General features: G+C 41.0%; 1 protein-coding gene across 1 annotated transcript; it reads right to left on the reverse strand.

The window, feature by feature from the left end:
* Nucleotides 1–413: 413 nt before the first annotated feature.
* On the reverse strand, nucleotides 414–15,444 carry trmt9b (tRNA methyltransferase 9B). Its single transcript, XM_066699756.1, has 4 exons — nucleotides 15,080–15,444; nucleotides 7,701–7,902; nucleotides 5,474–5,647; nucleotides 414–2,671 (listed from the first exon to the last, which is right to left on the reverse strand). Exons 2-4 carry the CDS (start codon nucleotides 7,852–7,854, stop codon nucleotides 1,617–1,619), a joined length of 1,383 nt encoding a protein of 460 aa, XP_066555853.1. The 5' UTR covers nucleotides 7,855–7,902; nucleotides 15,080–15,444; the 3' UTR covers nucleotides 414–1,616.
* Nucleotides 15,445–16,002: the final 558 nt, after the last annotated feature.

The following is a 16,002-nucleotide window of genomic DNA, read 5'->3' on the forward strand; positions in this document are numbered from 1 at the left end:
TAAAATAGCACGGGGTCCCTGCAGCTGTTAATAAACAAACATTTGAACAGACGGTCACGGCCCACAATGGACCTCCTATTCAACTCATAAAAGACTGTGAGGCATGAATGACAATGAAAAACAAAAAGCAAACAAAACTCTACCCGTAGTTCCCCTTTTACTTACCTGCAGTACTGTTCACAACAAACTGTTTTATTATTATTATTAAGCACATTAGTAGATAGGCACATGAAAGAAGCACCTCAAGTTTAATTTACTAAGCCCCTTGTGTCTCCAATGTGAAATGTTTCAATGTTGATTGGTGTATTTTGGGTTCCCAAGAAAAATAATCATTATTCTTATTAAAATAGGACTACTAAAAAGTGGGAATAAGTTTGTGCTGGCCTGGAGTTGCATGATAAACAAGCCATTGATTTTCAAGAACAAAAATATATTTATTAGGTTCTGAAAACACAAATATTAAAATAAAGGTACAAAAACAGTTTGCACAAAACAGTTTAAAAGTTTAAAAAGAAGCAACTTCCTTATTTAGATGTTCATGCCACTGAAAGTGTACTCAACATAGTAAATAGTATTTCTGAAATGTTTGCAGAGCTAACTGAGAATTATGAAATAGAAAGGCGCACACACATTGATTATTAACACCAAAACAGGAATGGCTTAATTTCAATGATAATTCGACCTTTACAGTAGGTGGCAAGACAAACAATAAATTATTCAAGTTTTGGAATGAAATTTAACATGCAAACAATATTAAAATCTCACCAGGAGTCAAATATCTATTGAACAATATTAAACTATTGATCACAGCATATTCTACAATATAACAGCAGGTTAGACAATTCACACTTCTGGCATACCTATGTCTAATAATAGCTGTGACCTAATTGTACAAATATATACATACATTTTAAAATGGATTGCTGAATAGTTAGCCCACATTATTCAATGTCGAGCAATATGTGCAATATTAGGTGCTTTAGTAGATCACAAGCCAGACATTACATACACAAAATTAATCACACCACACAAAAACCCTTGACATCACAACAGATCGGTTTCAGTAATTTGAAATTACCCACTCTTTGGCTGCCATTGAAAGTAGCTGCAAACCACGGATACATTTACTCTTAAGACAAACAGTTGAAAATATTTAAGAACTTTTAAAAGTGCACTAATTCATATATTATGAGGACTTTCAGGTCTAGACAGCAGATCTAGACAACTGCAAATTATTGCAAATTCCTTGCAAATCACCTCCAGAAAGGCCAATAAGCTAATTGGACCTATATATAGACTATATATACTGACGTATGTATAGTCTATAGTACTGCACTCTATGGTCCATAGCAACAGATACAACCTGAACACTCCAAAGCCAGGTATTTGAATGGATGGACTAAGTCTGGTAATGAGCGGATAATGAGTAATGCATGCTTTACACCTTAAAACGAACCAGTTCGTCAAAAAAAATCAGTGGTGAGTTCCCACATGTACCTAAAATATAAATTAAAATAAATAAATACATAATAAAAGTTCAGTTCTACGGAGACAAAATAAAATACATTTTGATTCAAAACAGGCTGTTTAAAAATACTATGAACTTCCAAAATATTCTAAATCTTCCAGACCTGAACCTTCTCTGCTATGACACACCAGTTGGCGTGATCGAAGTAGGTCTGCAGAACGTGCAGCTCCTCGATGTGCTTCTCGATGAGCTCCAGCAGCTCCCCCTCCTTGAAAACGTGGTAGTACCGCAGGAAGCAATCGACCGAATTGGTGTCGTTCTGCTTGTCTGTCTCCTCGTCGCCGTGGCGGCTCTCGGTGTTGCTCAGCGAGATGGGGAACTCTGCTTTGTGCTTTCCCTCCTGTCCTCCAGGGGGCGGACTCTCGCCATGGCCGCTGTCACACACGTCTGTCTCGCTGATGGAAACGTTGTCGTGTGAGACGAGGTCGGGCAAGGGTACCGCCCCACAACTGTGCACGATCGCGGCAGAGAGGGCCTGTTTCTCCGAAGCCGAGCTGCCGTTTCTCTCCCAATTCTCCTTCATATCCCTGGCAGGCGGAGGCGGAGGAGGAGGAGGAGGAGCAGAAGGCCGCAGGTCCACCACAGAGCTGAAGACGTCCTCCTCCGAGCTCTGTCTGGAGGTGAACAGGCTGGAGACCTGCTTCATCAGCCCCACGCCTCTGTTGCGCTTCATCGCCTTGACCCCATTGGCTTTGTTCACCTGAGGATGATAGTCACATGATGCGTTCAGCTCCCTGGCGGACCTGGAGTTGCCGACGCTCCCAAAGTCTAATACTGAATCCAGCGACCTGGAGAAGAACCAGAGCTTTAGGGATTTCTCGTGGGGAGTGGAGACCGTCTCCTCTTCATCCACCATGGAGGATGTGCTTTTCGTCTTCCTGTGCTTGTCGGTGTTGTCAGTGCGGTTGCCGGAGAAGGTGCTTGGACGCTCGTGCCTCCGGTCTGTGCCCGGATCCCCCGTGGTAGCAGCAGACAACGGTGGGTGAGGGTTCCAGGGCACGAAGATGTCCTGCTTCTCAAACTTACGCCTCTTCTGCTCCATGGCCCACACGTAGATCATCAACCTCCCACCCACTCTCAGTGTGCGCGCCATCTCTTTTATTGCCCGTATACGCCGTTCTTTGGTGGAGAAGTGATGGATGACTTTAAAAAAAAAAAAAAAAAAAAAAAAAGGCAAAAAAAGAGGAGAGAGAGACTTAAAAGGTTGCCATTCTCAAGTAGCGCACGCAAAAACTCATTAACATTTTACACGACTAGGGCTTCCGCCTTTAACATTAGCATCCGAAACTTCAAAAGAACGTTGCCGCCACCGCCAGGGAGTTCAAAGCTTATTGTGCCGAGAAGTGTTTCTGCTTTTTCTACTGACATGCCAATCTACTTTGGCAAGACAGAGTAAATTAAAATAAAATGATACTGTAGCTGTGCATCTTAAACATATTACTTTGTTTAGCTTTGCCATACTAATAGTGAGGTGAAATTCACCACTGTCATTTGAATAAAATAAAATTAGTTCTGTATTACTACAACACGTTGGTAAATACAATGCTCATAACTTTCTCGTTTAGTCCAACGTGTCTAAAACTAATCAGTAATATACACACACACTTTATTTTATAAAAATTACATCAGACTGTAGAATTTAATCTTGTTTCTCTATCTTTACTCCCGGAAAATAATGTTTTTACTGAATGCAAAAAGGTTTGCTAAACCCTCAAAGAAATCTTATCTATGGAGACCTGGATACACACATTAATGCTTTTTACGTGCAAACTTGTCATAAAACCACCTCCTACGATCAAAATCAAATAAACAAGAGCAGATTCCTTGTCCGTGTAAACCACAGTTTTCAGGCCACTGGCGATTCAGAGAGGGACATAACTGATTTCCACAGAAAGCAAAGTGTGTTGCTTGGTGACCCTCTTCCTGCAAGACTGACGGTCACCAGGCTTTCAGCAGATTGTATATCGTTCGTAACCTGGTAACTCACAGAATCCGCTCACTTCAGTCTTTAATAAAGATGCATTATCAACTAAATTGCAAATAGATGACTAAGGCAGGCAGTAAATTGATACTCAATAACCCCATGGTTTCACAAACATTCACCATGAAAATAACAGATGAATTATGAACTAGCAATTTCTGGAAGAAACCATGGACTGGCTGGCAAGAGGGAGAAGAACTTGAGCGCTCTCTTCCCCTGAGCTTAAAACAAGGTTCCCACGGAAATCTTTTTTTTTTTTTCTCCATGACTTTTCCATGATCATTTTCTGATTTTCCATGACTAAATTAATTTATTAGTTTACAACAGAAATGCTGGAAAGTTGGAAATGCACACATAAAATAATGAGGCTATTGATAAACACAATAGGAAAGAACCACATAATCAGCTTTTGTCATGATGGCTTCCTCCTCCCCTTACAGTTATCCAATCCACCCACTTTAATACAATATGTATTAACAACAACTAATAAAGAGTACACATAGATGTAAATGCAAAATTAAACCTAATACTATCTGATCAATGTATATGTAGTCTAAATGTTAATTACAGTAGAAACTATACAAAACAACTAACAGTCTGTATTTGAATGATTTTAGCAATAATTCTGAATTGCCTTGAATATAAACTACTATAAATCAGTTAAATTAATTAATGAAAACATACATTCAAACATTATGATATAGAAATGGTCAGTTCAGTAGGGCCTACAGTAATCCTTTCCTGTACGCTGCTTTTAGACTGTTTTGTTTTAAACTTTATGAAGTGTCCGTTACATTTAAATTAAGTAGACAAATGTATGATATGCATATTTATTTCAAATCAATACATAGCTATACTCACCTAATTAAATTTGATTATTTCAAGACCAGTGATGTTGGCTATAGTAAAACCTTTGTTTTGTTCACCTTATTTTTTGCAAAAAAATAAATAAAAATCCTGTTGAAGATCTTGTGTAGATCGAAAAGTTTTTGCTATAAACCTGTGAAGCATGGGTTACGTAAATACTTTAAATTTGTGCATTGGAGCTGTGGTAAGTGTGTAGGTATTTCTTTCTTTTTACTTTATATGGATTTTTTTGTACCCTGCTCCTACTAACTAAGTTGGATGTGCATGTGATTAACTTTTATTAACTTTGTTTCACATCAAAGGGCGATGATCATTCTGGCAGATCCTGACCAATCTAGACCAATCTACACAGATTTATGTCATTCTGCTCAGAATCTACACAAATGCTGTGAATTTACTGGCTGAATGGTCAGATTCTGTTCAGAATGGCGTAAATTTGTAGTACAAGAAGGCAAGCAATGATCTTGAGAATCTGTGCAGAATGAGGAAAGTCTGCGTGTTGTGAACCGACCTTCTTTGTGTTGCTATATGGTTATAGGAGTTGTGCTTAGCGAATATGCGCTTCACACAGGCTCTCACAAGACTTGGAAATCCCTGGGTACCTAATATTTGGCACAGACCACTATGTGGCGTGACGTTCATAATAACCACATGTATTACAGAGTACGTAGTAAAAGGAAAATTTAGACAGGATTTAATACAATTTTATTCTGCACCATGAAACTGTTACTTTGTATCAGAGTGTACATTATATCCCATGTATGTTGTAAATGGGTTTGGCTGTGTATTTGTGTAGCTATTTCCCATGACTTTTACAGTGGCTTCCTATGTGGTAGGCCATAGCTGCTGTATCTTCAGGTTTTCATTCCCCTTGAGCTTTTCAACAAATTGTGGGCTAAAATGTTTTAATAACTGAGGTGCATGTCATTTGAAGATACCGGTAAAACCAGCTGAAACGCAAAACACTTCAGAACTAGGATCAGGTGTCCCCTGAGGCCCCAGGCAAGCAGAGAGGCCTCATCATTAAGAGTTTGCGGTCGGCAGATGAAGATCTGATTTAATCCGGGGCCCAGGACCACTTCAGGCAACCGACATACCTGCTATGGAGAGGACGGCGTCGAAGCAGCCGTCTCGGTAGGGCAGCCGCAGGCCATCGCACACCTGCACCTCGTGGCCCTGGCTCCGTGCCGCTTCCACCAGAGGCTGGCAGCAGTCGCAGCCCAGCTTGAAGCTCTCGTTGTTGATATGGAGGTATTTGCCATTACCGCAGCCTACAACATCAAACAAGGGAGGGTGGCAGTGTGACAGTTCAGAAACCCCTGGGGCTGCCTCCCTAAGCTGGGACCCATGGGACTGTTTATCTGATCTGGCTACTGGGGCACTAAAGAAACATGCCTCAGGTTCTTACAGTAGAGTATGAGGCAGAGCAGAGTCAGGTTAGTATTTTCATGTAGCCATTTTACACAAAGTTAGACAGTTTTACAGTTTATGGAGTTTACAGAGTAAACTAGTGGGTTTATTTTGTATCAACGCCATTTTTAAAGCGATATTTTTTGGTATATTTTGTTGTTGCTGGTGACAGGGGATCATTAATCAAATTAGTTTACAAAATGAGAGAAAGTAATTCCTCCCATCAGGCTTGTTTTGAAAATAGTAACTAAGTAACCAATCTGCTCTGCCTTTGAAGGATCCCATGGATTCAGCTCAACAAAATGGCAGGTGGAATTCTGATGTAAACACTGTCAATTTATTGAACCATTTCATTTTTATGTAGCACTTTGTCATATTCATTAGCATCCCAAAGCAATTTGAAGATTTACTCTCCACAGCCTAAACACTACTTAAATATTCAAGATGTAAAATAAGTCTTATTGATATTAAAAAAAAAAAAAAATACTTGGAAAAGATTCAAACTTTAATGGCCTAAAACAGTTATCAAGGTAGGGTGGAGGCATGGCAGGACTTTTCACAGGCCAGGATCGGGCTTCAGGTGTCGAACCACCGAGTGCTGGAACAGAGGCCCCGCTGTTGCCCATTTCAAATCCCAGCCACACTAACCCTACATCATGACATCACCACAATTCAACACAGCGCTTCTCTAAATCCTGCTGTTACTGCAGATTTGACCAACTCCTTTTCACCACCATTAATCTCTTAAGCACTTTATCTCCTTACGGCAGAATCAGGTTACTCTCCTTCAGGTGCACAAAGGCGTACTTTAAGGGACCTCTACTCTGCACGTGTGTTATAGGGGGGTCAGTGCACATGTGCTCGCTATGGTGATGCAATCCCTATGAATTCAGTAGAGTGCATTATCCCCCGCGTCTGGAGACCAGGCTTTTGGCGTAGAGGGTTTGTTGCTCTGCTGGGTGTAGCTGTGTGGTGCTGAGCGCTCGGAGATGTGCCAGAGCCAGCGTGGATATAATCCAAGCTGGGACTTCCATTTAATTAACAGAACTGCCTAAATATTATATATAATCTTTTAAATACAGACAGAGAAAGAGAGAGAAAGAGTGTGCAGCTCTTACATGGAGAAGCAAGATAGTTTCATTCCAGTGGGTATAAATGCTTGATTCCTGTTGCAGATCATTGTGGGGCTTTGTAGTTGGAAATGCCAGCACTAAAAAGCAACAGCTACCCAAGGTCCTACCTTATTTGGCTCTATTGACATTCCCAGGTCCGGTACAGAGACCCCCTCCCCTTACCAAGCAAACAATGTTCCAAACAGCCATGAAAACTGACAGAGTCAGTTCACAACTACATGGGATTATTTGCAGTATTTGTTAAAAAAAAAAAAAAAAAAAAAAAAAAAAAAGACATGTCAGAACCCGTTGCACAGACCTCTAAGGCTGTTGGTGTTGGTAAGCCACACCTTGCATTTTGCAAAGCCAGTTGGTTATTCAAATGAGAGTAACTGAAAAGTCTAGCCCCTAACTAACTGCCACAATTTTGTTAATGGATTCATTGCTGGCAACTTAAACGGAAAAAAAAAAAAGACAGATATCCCCAAGATTACTGAAGCACTTGGCAGCATAAATGACAGCATAGTAGAGCCAAGCATGAAAGGCTAATTAGCAAGCCTACAACACAATTTAAGCTGAAGAAAATAAAATATGCAGGTCACATTAAACAAAAAATGATGAGCTGTATGTGTTAATGCCGTCATTTTCTTGGGCTGTAAAAGCCCATGTTGATCATCTTTGGTTTGCATGAACGTAACATTACATGACTTGTAGTGTTATGCGTCCCTCAGTATAACTTCTAGTTCTGTTTTTGGGGAGTTCTGTCTGTATCTTGTGGTTAAAAAACAAAACAATAACCAACCAATGTCAGCGATGATGCTGCCAGGCTCTTGATCCAGAAGAAACTGGCGTACTTTGGGCCAGGCCTTGTAGCGGGTGTCATTGAAGTAGGGAGCGATCTTCTCATATACGCTGTGAACGTGGTCCCTCTCCAGCTGGCTGGCCTCCTTCTCCATGGTCGTCCCCTGGCTGCGGTCATCGATCGGCCTCACACTTCCTCAGTGCTGGGAGACAACAAACAGCATCAGCCGCCACCTTCTTTACCTCTTGAGAAATATTTCTAACTCACAGACCATTATTCGAGTCTAACTATTTTCTAGAGAGGGATTAAGTGGCATTTAAGTGTGCTTGAACAGAAAGCTGTTCTTATTCCCTAGTTGAAAAACCCCCACAACAAACAATCAGCTTTCTACATTACAAAACATGGCAATCTGCAGATACCGTTTAATGATTAAAGCCAGACACAATAGTGAATCTATAACAAGCAACCTGTGCAAACAGCTTTAGGATTTGAACACTGCATTAGTTACTACACATTTTCAGGGCCAGAAAGCGGTTAAACGGTTTGGTTACTGGTTCCAGTTGGCTCGTTATATCATCAAAAGCCGCTGCCACTGTGGCTGCTAACAAAGAGTTAATAACGCTCAACCCCAGACTGACACATCCTCATTTTATTTACGGGACCTCAGCCAGCGCCTCAGGAAAAACGAGACCATCATTTGCATTAATGAGCCGCGCTACAGACTGCTGCGTCTCATTTATTCCTGGTCTGCAGTCACATTCCTGTCAGGACGTATGAAATAACAGGTAGTGAAGTGCAGGTTTACCTGAAGCATGAGGTTCGCCGTATAAATTAACTGCATGAACACACCACACACAGCGGCACTTGCAGCTCAGTGACTTGGGGCGCACATCATCTAAATTGCAGCTCCGAATGATTGGCTTCTTGTAACCTTGTTGACAGCTCCCCCCCCCACAAAAAAAAACACAGCTCAACAAAAAGACTGGCTCTGGAACTTGGCTTTTCCATTTATGGCCAGGTTTCCCACAGAGCTATATTGTTATTCCGCACGAGAACCACTTGCATTTATTACAATGTAAAGTACTTCCTCCAGTTCCTGGGGCTGGCATATCAGCTATTTATTATTATAATGATGATTAAAATGATATAGCATTACAGAAATGCAGTAATTGTAAGTGCAATATATGATGACAGGTTTCCAAGCAATGTTTTTGTGGATGTTTAGCCAGGCAACAAGGGTGGTTGCTTTTTGGTTGTTGTTGCAGTTACATATTTTTGAAGCCAGCGAGTTAAATAAATGCTGAAACCTTTTCCCTCCATTATGCCTCAATCTGAAATAAAGGTGGTGTGTAAATCAGGAATGGTTTGTCATGCACCTTTGGGAAACAGGCTTCTCAGTTAACACTCCCTCAAGGCCCTGCATTCCTCTCTACTGCTATCGGCTGTCTCTCCTATTGAGGTCACCACGTGATACTATAATTAACTTTCTGAACTGCATTTTCTTCCTATCATTATCTGCATGCAGCATTTCCCCAAAGCTCTGGTATTCAACAGCAAAGGAGAGTTGTCTTCATTGAAAACATGGAAGGTTCCTGAAAGTCCTCTCGATTCAGATCAGGCAGCAAAGGTTGATCTACTCCTCTGCAAATAAATGCCTTCGATCCGCCTATGAATCCTAGGACTGGAGTTTCAACAGTCCACGTTTCCTGGATTTCTTTCTGCCGTGGAATTGCACTCAATGTAATGGCGATATAAATGTTTTGAAAATATCCCACACCCCCAACAACACAACCATAATGCCTCGCTGAAACGTCTCAGGAAGGAAACCGTGCTCAGTGCTGCACCTTCTTTTGTAAACACTTGTATAGACGCCTTTCATCACAAGTAATCAGGAACGCCTTTCAGTTTTGAGAACAGTCTGAGGGAAAGGAGGATTTTAATATTCTTCTCAGAACATCTCCTCCTCTGAATTCAGCTCACATTTCTCAGAGACTGGTTCTTTCTGTACACGTTCATCTCTGCAGACCCTTCAGTTCAATCAAAGATGACTAACTTGGAAAAAAATATCCCAAGCTACAGATTTGAACTATTCTGGTAAACAACGAAGGCTTAAAATGTAAAAGGTTCGTTTTATTACAGGCTAGATTGTTTTATAATTCTCCCCCTCTCTTTCCCCAGTTTGCAAATTCCAAACAGAACCATAAATAGTAAAACAGCTGGAATTTAGGCGTAAATACTTTTTCAGCACTCGCTTCTATAGCCCCACACATCCGATTAAAATCAATTACAATTACCAACACGGCTTGTCGGTGCAATGGCAACTATAAACAAGATAACAGATTAGACTGGGGGGGAGGTGGTGGTCAATTAAAGGTGACCGAAGCCCAGTGTCAGTCTTCGCTGGTCAGGAGCCCCACCGTCACACGGCAGCTCAGGGCCACTACACTCTTTCTGTCAGGAGCTCTTGCGAGACCGCAGGGCTGATCTGATGATGCCTGGCAACCCAGTCCGTTTGGGAAAGGGGGGGTTAAAGCGGCAGGGTTAAGTGACTAAGCAACAGCCTGACATCTTGCAAAACATCGACACCAAATAAAGGGATAAGACTTGTAATAAGACGATAGCAAAAACTCTTATCCGTGTCGCCTTGAAGTGAAAATTGAGGAATCGATATGTTTTGTAGCTGTTGTTTGTTTGTAATTGGGAGTTTTGTGGTTAATTTTAAAGGCAATAATGTCTAAAAGAGACCTTTTTTAATGGAACCACATCACTGGCAAATTATTAGTATTTAATACAACAAAGCAAAGTTAAAAATATTCACTTCCACTGAAACAATGTTTTTCGGCAATTCATGCAGTGCAGTACATATTTGAAATTGTTTGCTTGCATTCAGTCTTGGTGTGCATCCCTTGGACTGCCAAATTTGGGAGCTGTAACTATTGTGAAGCGTCTCTGTATCTCCATAAACAGACTTGATTTTTCAGACTGCGATATATCTTCCTGCGAAATCCAGATATAGTTAATTCTCTCTTAAAAGATGTCGTTCCCAACCGCGGAAGTCAAGGTAAGCCATGATGCCAAAAAGAACATCAGCACTGTGATTCAGGTCCCTTGAGGAAAAAAAATTACATTAAACACCTCAAGCATGCAAGTCTGTACTAAATCTCACAGGGGGCTGTCAGCACAGATGTATGCTAAGTTCATGGCTGAGATTCAACCCACAGTGATTTCTAATTTGGAAGTATTCATTAGATATTCTGTGCCGCAGTCCATTATTTAGAAATAACATCCAGCAAATCCGTTCATATTAAATTAATTAGGGACCTTGAACAGTTTATTCTCGCTCTGATCTCACCACCCACGATAATTAAAACATAATAATAACTGAAGTCTTTTGAAAACCAACTTAAACAGTGCAATTACATCGTGATTACACCGAAAGGCCAATTAATTTTTTATTCCCTTATCTTACAAAACAAAGCTCTGTGTGATTGACCAATCTGGCCCCCTGATTGGCATTCTGTGACAGATCAAACTTGACTATCTCAAAACCGGGGACATCGACAGGAGCATTTAATGTTTGTGGTTATTATCTATGAACTGCCTTGGAGAAATCCCCAAATGGCAGAGAGCTTAACAGACAAGGGCTTTCGGTTTACAATACAATCAATGCAAAACAGTGATGTTCTCAAATGTCACAATGCATATACTTCATAGGGAACAGGGTATCTTATAGGAGATTCACACTGTATGCATACTACCCATACATTATAAAAGCCTCACCAAAATATAACTACTGAGATTGAACGCTGTGCTCAAAAGACCCGAACATATTATATTCCAATTATCTAGATAATAACGTTTCTATGTTGTCAGGAGAAAACAAAAGCATTGTGATTTGGCTGTTAGGTACAATTTTCTAGCAAATGTGTCACAGATGGCATTAAGCTTCATCCAGTTATCCTTTTCCTACATTTAAATGCAGATGTTGGAGAATCAAAGTAACACGTTATTCATAATCATCCAGAAACCATTTCAGGACCACAGTATTTTTTTGTGCATTCAAATAAATGAAAGAGAAAAACAACTCTTACATAACATCATTATGATCAGGCCTGGTACACTGTTGTCAGAGTTAATGTACCCTTGAGCTATAAATGGGCCACTTCATTCAATACGATGATTCAAAAGATCAGCTCAATACGTATTACATAACAGATGGTGGAGCTCGGAGGCTGTAATTGAAATGGTTGGGGATAAGTGGATTAAATAACAATGACAACTAAAATTAGATCAAACTGGAATTAGCATAAAAAACAGAGATCTGCCGAACTCATTCACATCACAGAAAAGCAAAAAAGGCATTAAACACATAGCATGAATTCATTAGCGTAATTAAGTTTTGTTTACATGTTGTTAAGGTCTATTTATAAATGTAGCTGAAGTAAAAAAAAAAAAAAAAAAAAAAACTCTGTTTGACATTTCTACATTTGTATGCATTTGCAGGTGTCTGTGATGGTTAAAATACATCTTTGATTTTATTCACCAAAGGAAGGTTATGTTTGCAGCTCACTGGAGAAAATAAAATCGTTTTTTTGACTTTTGATACAGAACACATCCAAAATTATACAAGCATTTGAGTCCAAACAGGCAATTTCTCATCCCAAGTGCCTGGACTCCCCTGTTTTTGACTTCTATTGAAATACAGAGCTCCACTTTGGAGATTTCCTGTGAATTGTTAATGGAAATCTAATCAACCATGACTACAAGCCATGAAAACAGAGAACAACATTGAAACCTAGCCAGCAAACTCAACAGAAACCTTTGTATTTCAAAGATCAAATGTTGAATCACAAAAAGAGAAGAACTACCCTCAATATATTTGTGACTTGAGGGAGTTGTGTTAGAGAGTTAATATTAGTCATTGGACATTTTGGTGATTAACAAGTAAAGCCACTTTTTAAAAAGCAGTAAACTCTTAGGCTACATTTTCACTTACAAGCATGCCAAATAGAGTGCATCATTTTAAGAAATATCTTATCCCAGCATCATGAAAAGGAAAGCTGTAATGCTGTTTTCATGCCAATGCGGTCAATTAACCAAAATGTTGAGCTCTCATTAAAATCCACCAGAATAAACTTTGATCTTAGGTATAAGGCAGCTGCTACCAAAGTCACCTGAACTTCAGCCAGTACAGTGGAAATGGTCACATCTGCCTTCGGTTGCCTGTCAACTGGACTATCTAGCTGAGCTACACAGGAAAGTGGCCAATGTAAATAAGGCACCAAGGTAGGGCAGCTGGTACTTAGTGAATAGGTACAGTAGCCTGGTTATCACATGTACAAAGAGACAAAAGGTTGAGGATGTAGAGTATTGTGATATGTAGACTACTTCATGTGGAAAATGTCAGTTGCAAAAGTGGCATGACACCAAGAATGTAATTTGAATTTCTCCTATGTGACTCATGGTAGAAGGAAATGAAATACAAAAGATCTTCATTCTTATTGGTTTCTTTCCCCCAGACTTAGTTCAACATCTAATATAATAAGGTAGACCTGACTGAAAAAATAAAAAGGGGGGGGGGGTGGTTTTGCACAAAGCGAAAAGCATATTTGTGGTCTACAGCAGTTTGGACAGCTGGTGACCTTTGAATGCCTGTAAAGCTTAAAAAATAATAATGATACTTCTGTGGAACATTTCTTGTTACATGGTCGTTCATTAGCACTGCTGAGGTTACATTTGTGGTGGCACTGAGACCAGTAAATTAGTCAAACCAGACTGTCACAGTTGGTTTGGCTGGGGGCTTATTTGGGAATCATTAAGTAAAACTCAAAAGTGTTGAATAAAGAAGTGCAAGACCATTCCATAATACTTTGTGTTAAGTTAAAAGTCTTGACTTTTTCCAATTTATTTCCAATTTATTTCCTGACTGAACCCTGGGAGAATCCATCGCTCTGGAAGAAGACAGATGGTCATGAAGCAATCTTGGGGAGAATGGATCAACCAAGAGTGGAGATGATCATGATACATATTTATTTAGACATACAGGCAAGATTTTCTCCACAAGTGCTTTTACATTAACAATTCATGAATTCCAGGAATGAAATGCGCCTAATGGTAGACTGATTGAAGGACTCTGATAGACCTCCAATGCTTACAATGTCAGTTAAAGTAACCAATGGAAGAAATGCAGAGAGCAGAACTGCAGAGGAGAAATCAGCCCCTTGACTTTTAAGCTATTCTACATTGGGTTTCTAAATTCACTATTTTATATCAAAAGCAGCCCCAGTTACAGGGTCTCTCATCTGAGCTCCCTTAAACATTACCTCCATCAGGAAATCTATTCTTTATAACTGAACAGTGGGCACTCAGTGGGATGTCCACCAGAACCCATTTTACCAGCACTATGGGAAAAATGTTAAAAGATTTAAGCACAGAAGTGATTAGACCCCACCTGTTGTCTGGGCACGAGGATCAAAAGATACAACACAACGAGATACCACTGCCAGCTTGCATCAGCAGATTGAATTGTGCGCAGTACATTAATTAGTTGAATACTGCTTTCTTTTAAGTAACCACAAAAAAGACATTTATTCTGTTCCACGCACTCTTATCCACTCACAAAGCATGCCGGGGAAGGAGACTGACTGATGGAAAGTGAGCCTTTTCTTTTCTATATACCACAAAACACCTTCTAATGGGAGCTACAGTGGATGTGATAGTGAGGGGTAATGATTTGAATAATACAGGACTGGAAAAAGTCCATGTAAGAGAATAATGCATTGCTTGTTTGTTTAAAAAACAAACTCAGTGAGCAATGTTTAGGAGGTGGATGACCCTGTTGGATAAAACTAATCTGAAGACAAATTGCTAGAAAACATAAATAAGCTTCAAGGTGGGATGATTTTCAGTCAACATGCAATATAGAAAATAAGTGCATAGTGTTGACTGGGCGCACTTCCACCAAATCAGCCCAGGTGTTTCTGTTTTTGAGATGCTGCTCAAATGAGGAAAACGATTTAAATGCCCTGTATTTATTTGTGACTTCTCTCTCACCTATAAACGCAAGACTGCCTGCCTATTTACATACATTTCAAGTCATTGTTTAAATGCAATACATACATCAACAAGAAATAATAATAAAATGTGACCGCATGCTTCTCAAGTTGTGGATTTGTCTCTAGGTACATATTTACTCTGCTGTTACTCAGGGACTCCAGAAATTGGATGCCCCTGCTGCTAACACACTACACCATCACGGGAAATAAAAGAAAAACAGCCTAACTTGTAGAGAAGAGTAGATGTCAGAAATGGCTGCAAAAGCTTCACAGTTCAAACTTCACTGCCATCTCCATCCTGCCCCCCTCGCCCGCACTACTAACCTTCACTCCCGCGTGTGAAGCGCCTGACACAGGCTGAGCCCGACTCTCACGCCATTCAGTCTCCCGCCGGTGCGCAAAAACAACCCCGAAACAAAAGCTGTGCTCTCCCCTGTAGACCCCGCCAGCACCGCGGCTCAAAGCACGTCCATCGCGGGTGCCTTTGCAGACTCCGGCCGCGCCAGCACCGCTGCAGCGCGCCCGGCTTACTGCGGCGTCGTCTCTGCACACGCCGGGCTGCTGACGCGCCGTGTTTGCGCTGCCTCCGCGCTGCGCCGGGCCGATGAGCGCCGATATGTAACGGCGAGCGGCTCTCGGGCTGCGATCACACAGCCCAGCGGACACGCTTACATCGGCGGCTGCCATTGGCTGCCCGTCCCCGCGTCGCGACCAGGGCGCTGGCGGGAACACAGAGCCGGGCAGCTGGGAGGCCTGGGAGCCGCGTTGCTGCTGTGCGTTTGTAGCATCAAAACTAAGGCTTTTGATCTGATTCGATCTGCCGGGGGAACATATGAGTGAAATGTCTTTATGTGCATGACAAGCCCCCCCATGTCTTGCCACAGCATTTACAGAGGATTCCAGTGCAAAGACAGAACCGTGCAGTGGGCAATAACATAGCTGCAATATACACAGGCTGACAGATATAACAGATATTAATATACATCAAACACAACATTTACAAAATAATGCTACATCAATTGGCTTTATATATGGGTATACATAGTATAAGAACATAAGAAAGGTTACAAAGGAGAGGAGGCCATTTGAGCCGTCTTCCAAGGATCCTATTCAGTCTATTTTGAATGTTCCCGAATTGTCGCTTCTTGTCGCTGGGGAGTTTGTTCAGATTGTGACGCCTCTCTGTGAGAAGAAGTGTCTCCTGTTTTCCGTCTTGAATTTCCATTTGTGTCCCCGGGTGCGTGTCC

This window comes from Amia ocellicauda, chromosome 3 (assembly GCF_036373705.1).
Source record: "Amia ocellicauda isolate fAmiCal2 chromosome 3, fAmiCal2.hap1, whole genome shotgun sequence".
Taxonomy (NCBI): Eukaryota; Metazoa; Chordata; class Actinopteri; order Amiiformes; family Amiidae; genus Amia; species Amia ocellicauda.

What these genes read in the sequence shown, in the direction of transcription:
- trmt9b (XM_066699756.1), bottom strand. Translation starts at nt 7,854, where the DNA reads ATGGAGAAGGAGGCCAGCCAGCTGGAGAGGGACCACGTTCACAGCGTA. An exon ending in CAGCATCATCGCTGACATTG is followed by an intron (nt 5,648 to 7,700) that starts GTTGGTTATTGT and finishes TTGATGTTGTAG; the next exon opens with GCTGCGGTAATGGCAAATAC. An exon ending in CGCCGTCCTCTCCATAGCAG is followed by an intron (nt 2,672 to 5,473) that starts GTATGTCGGTTG and finishes TTTTTTTTAAAG; the next exon opens with TCATCCATCACTTCTCCACC.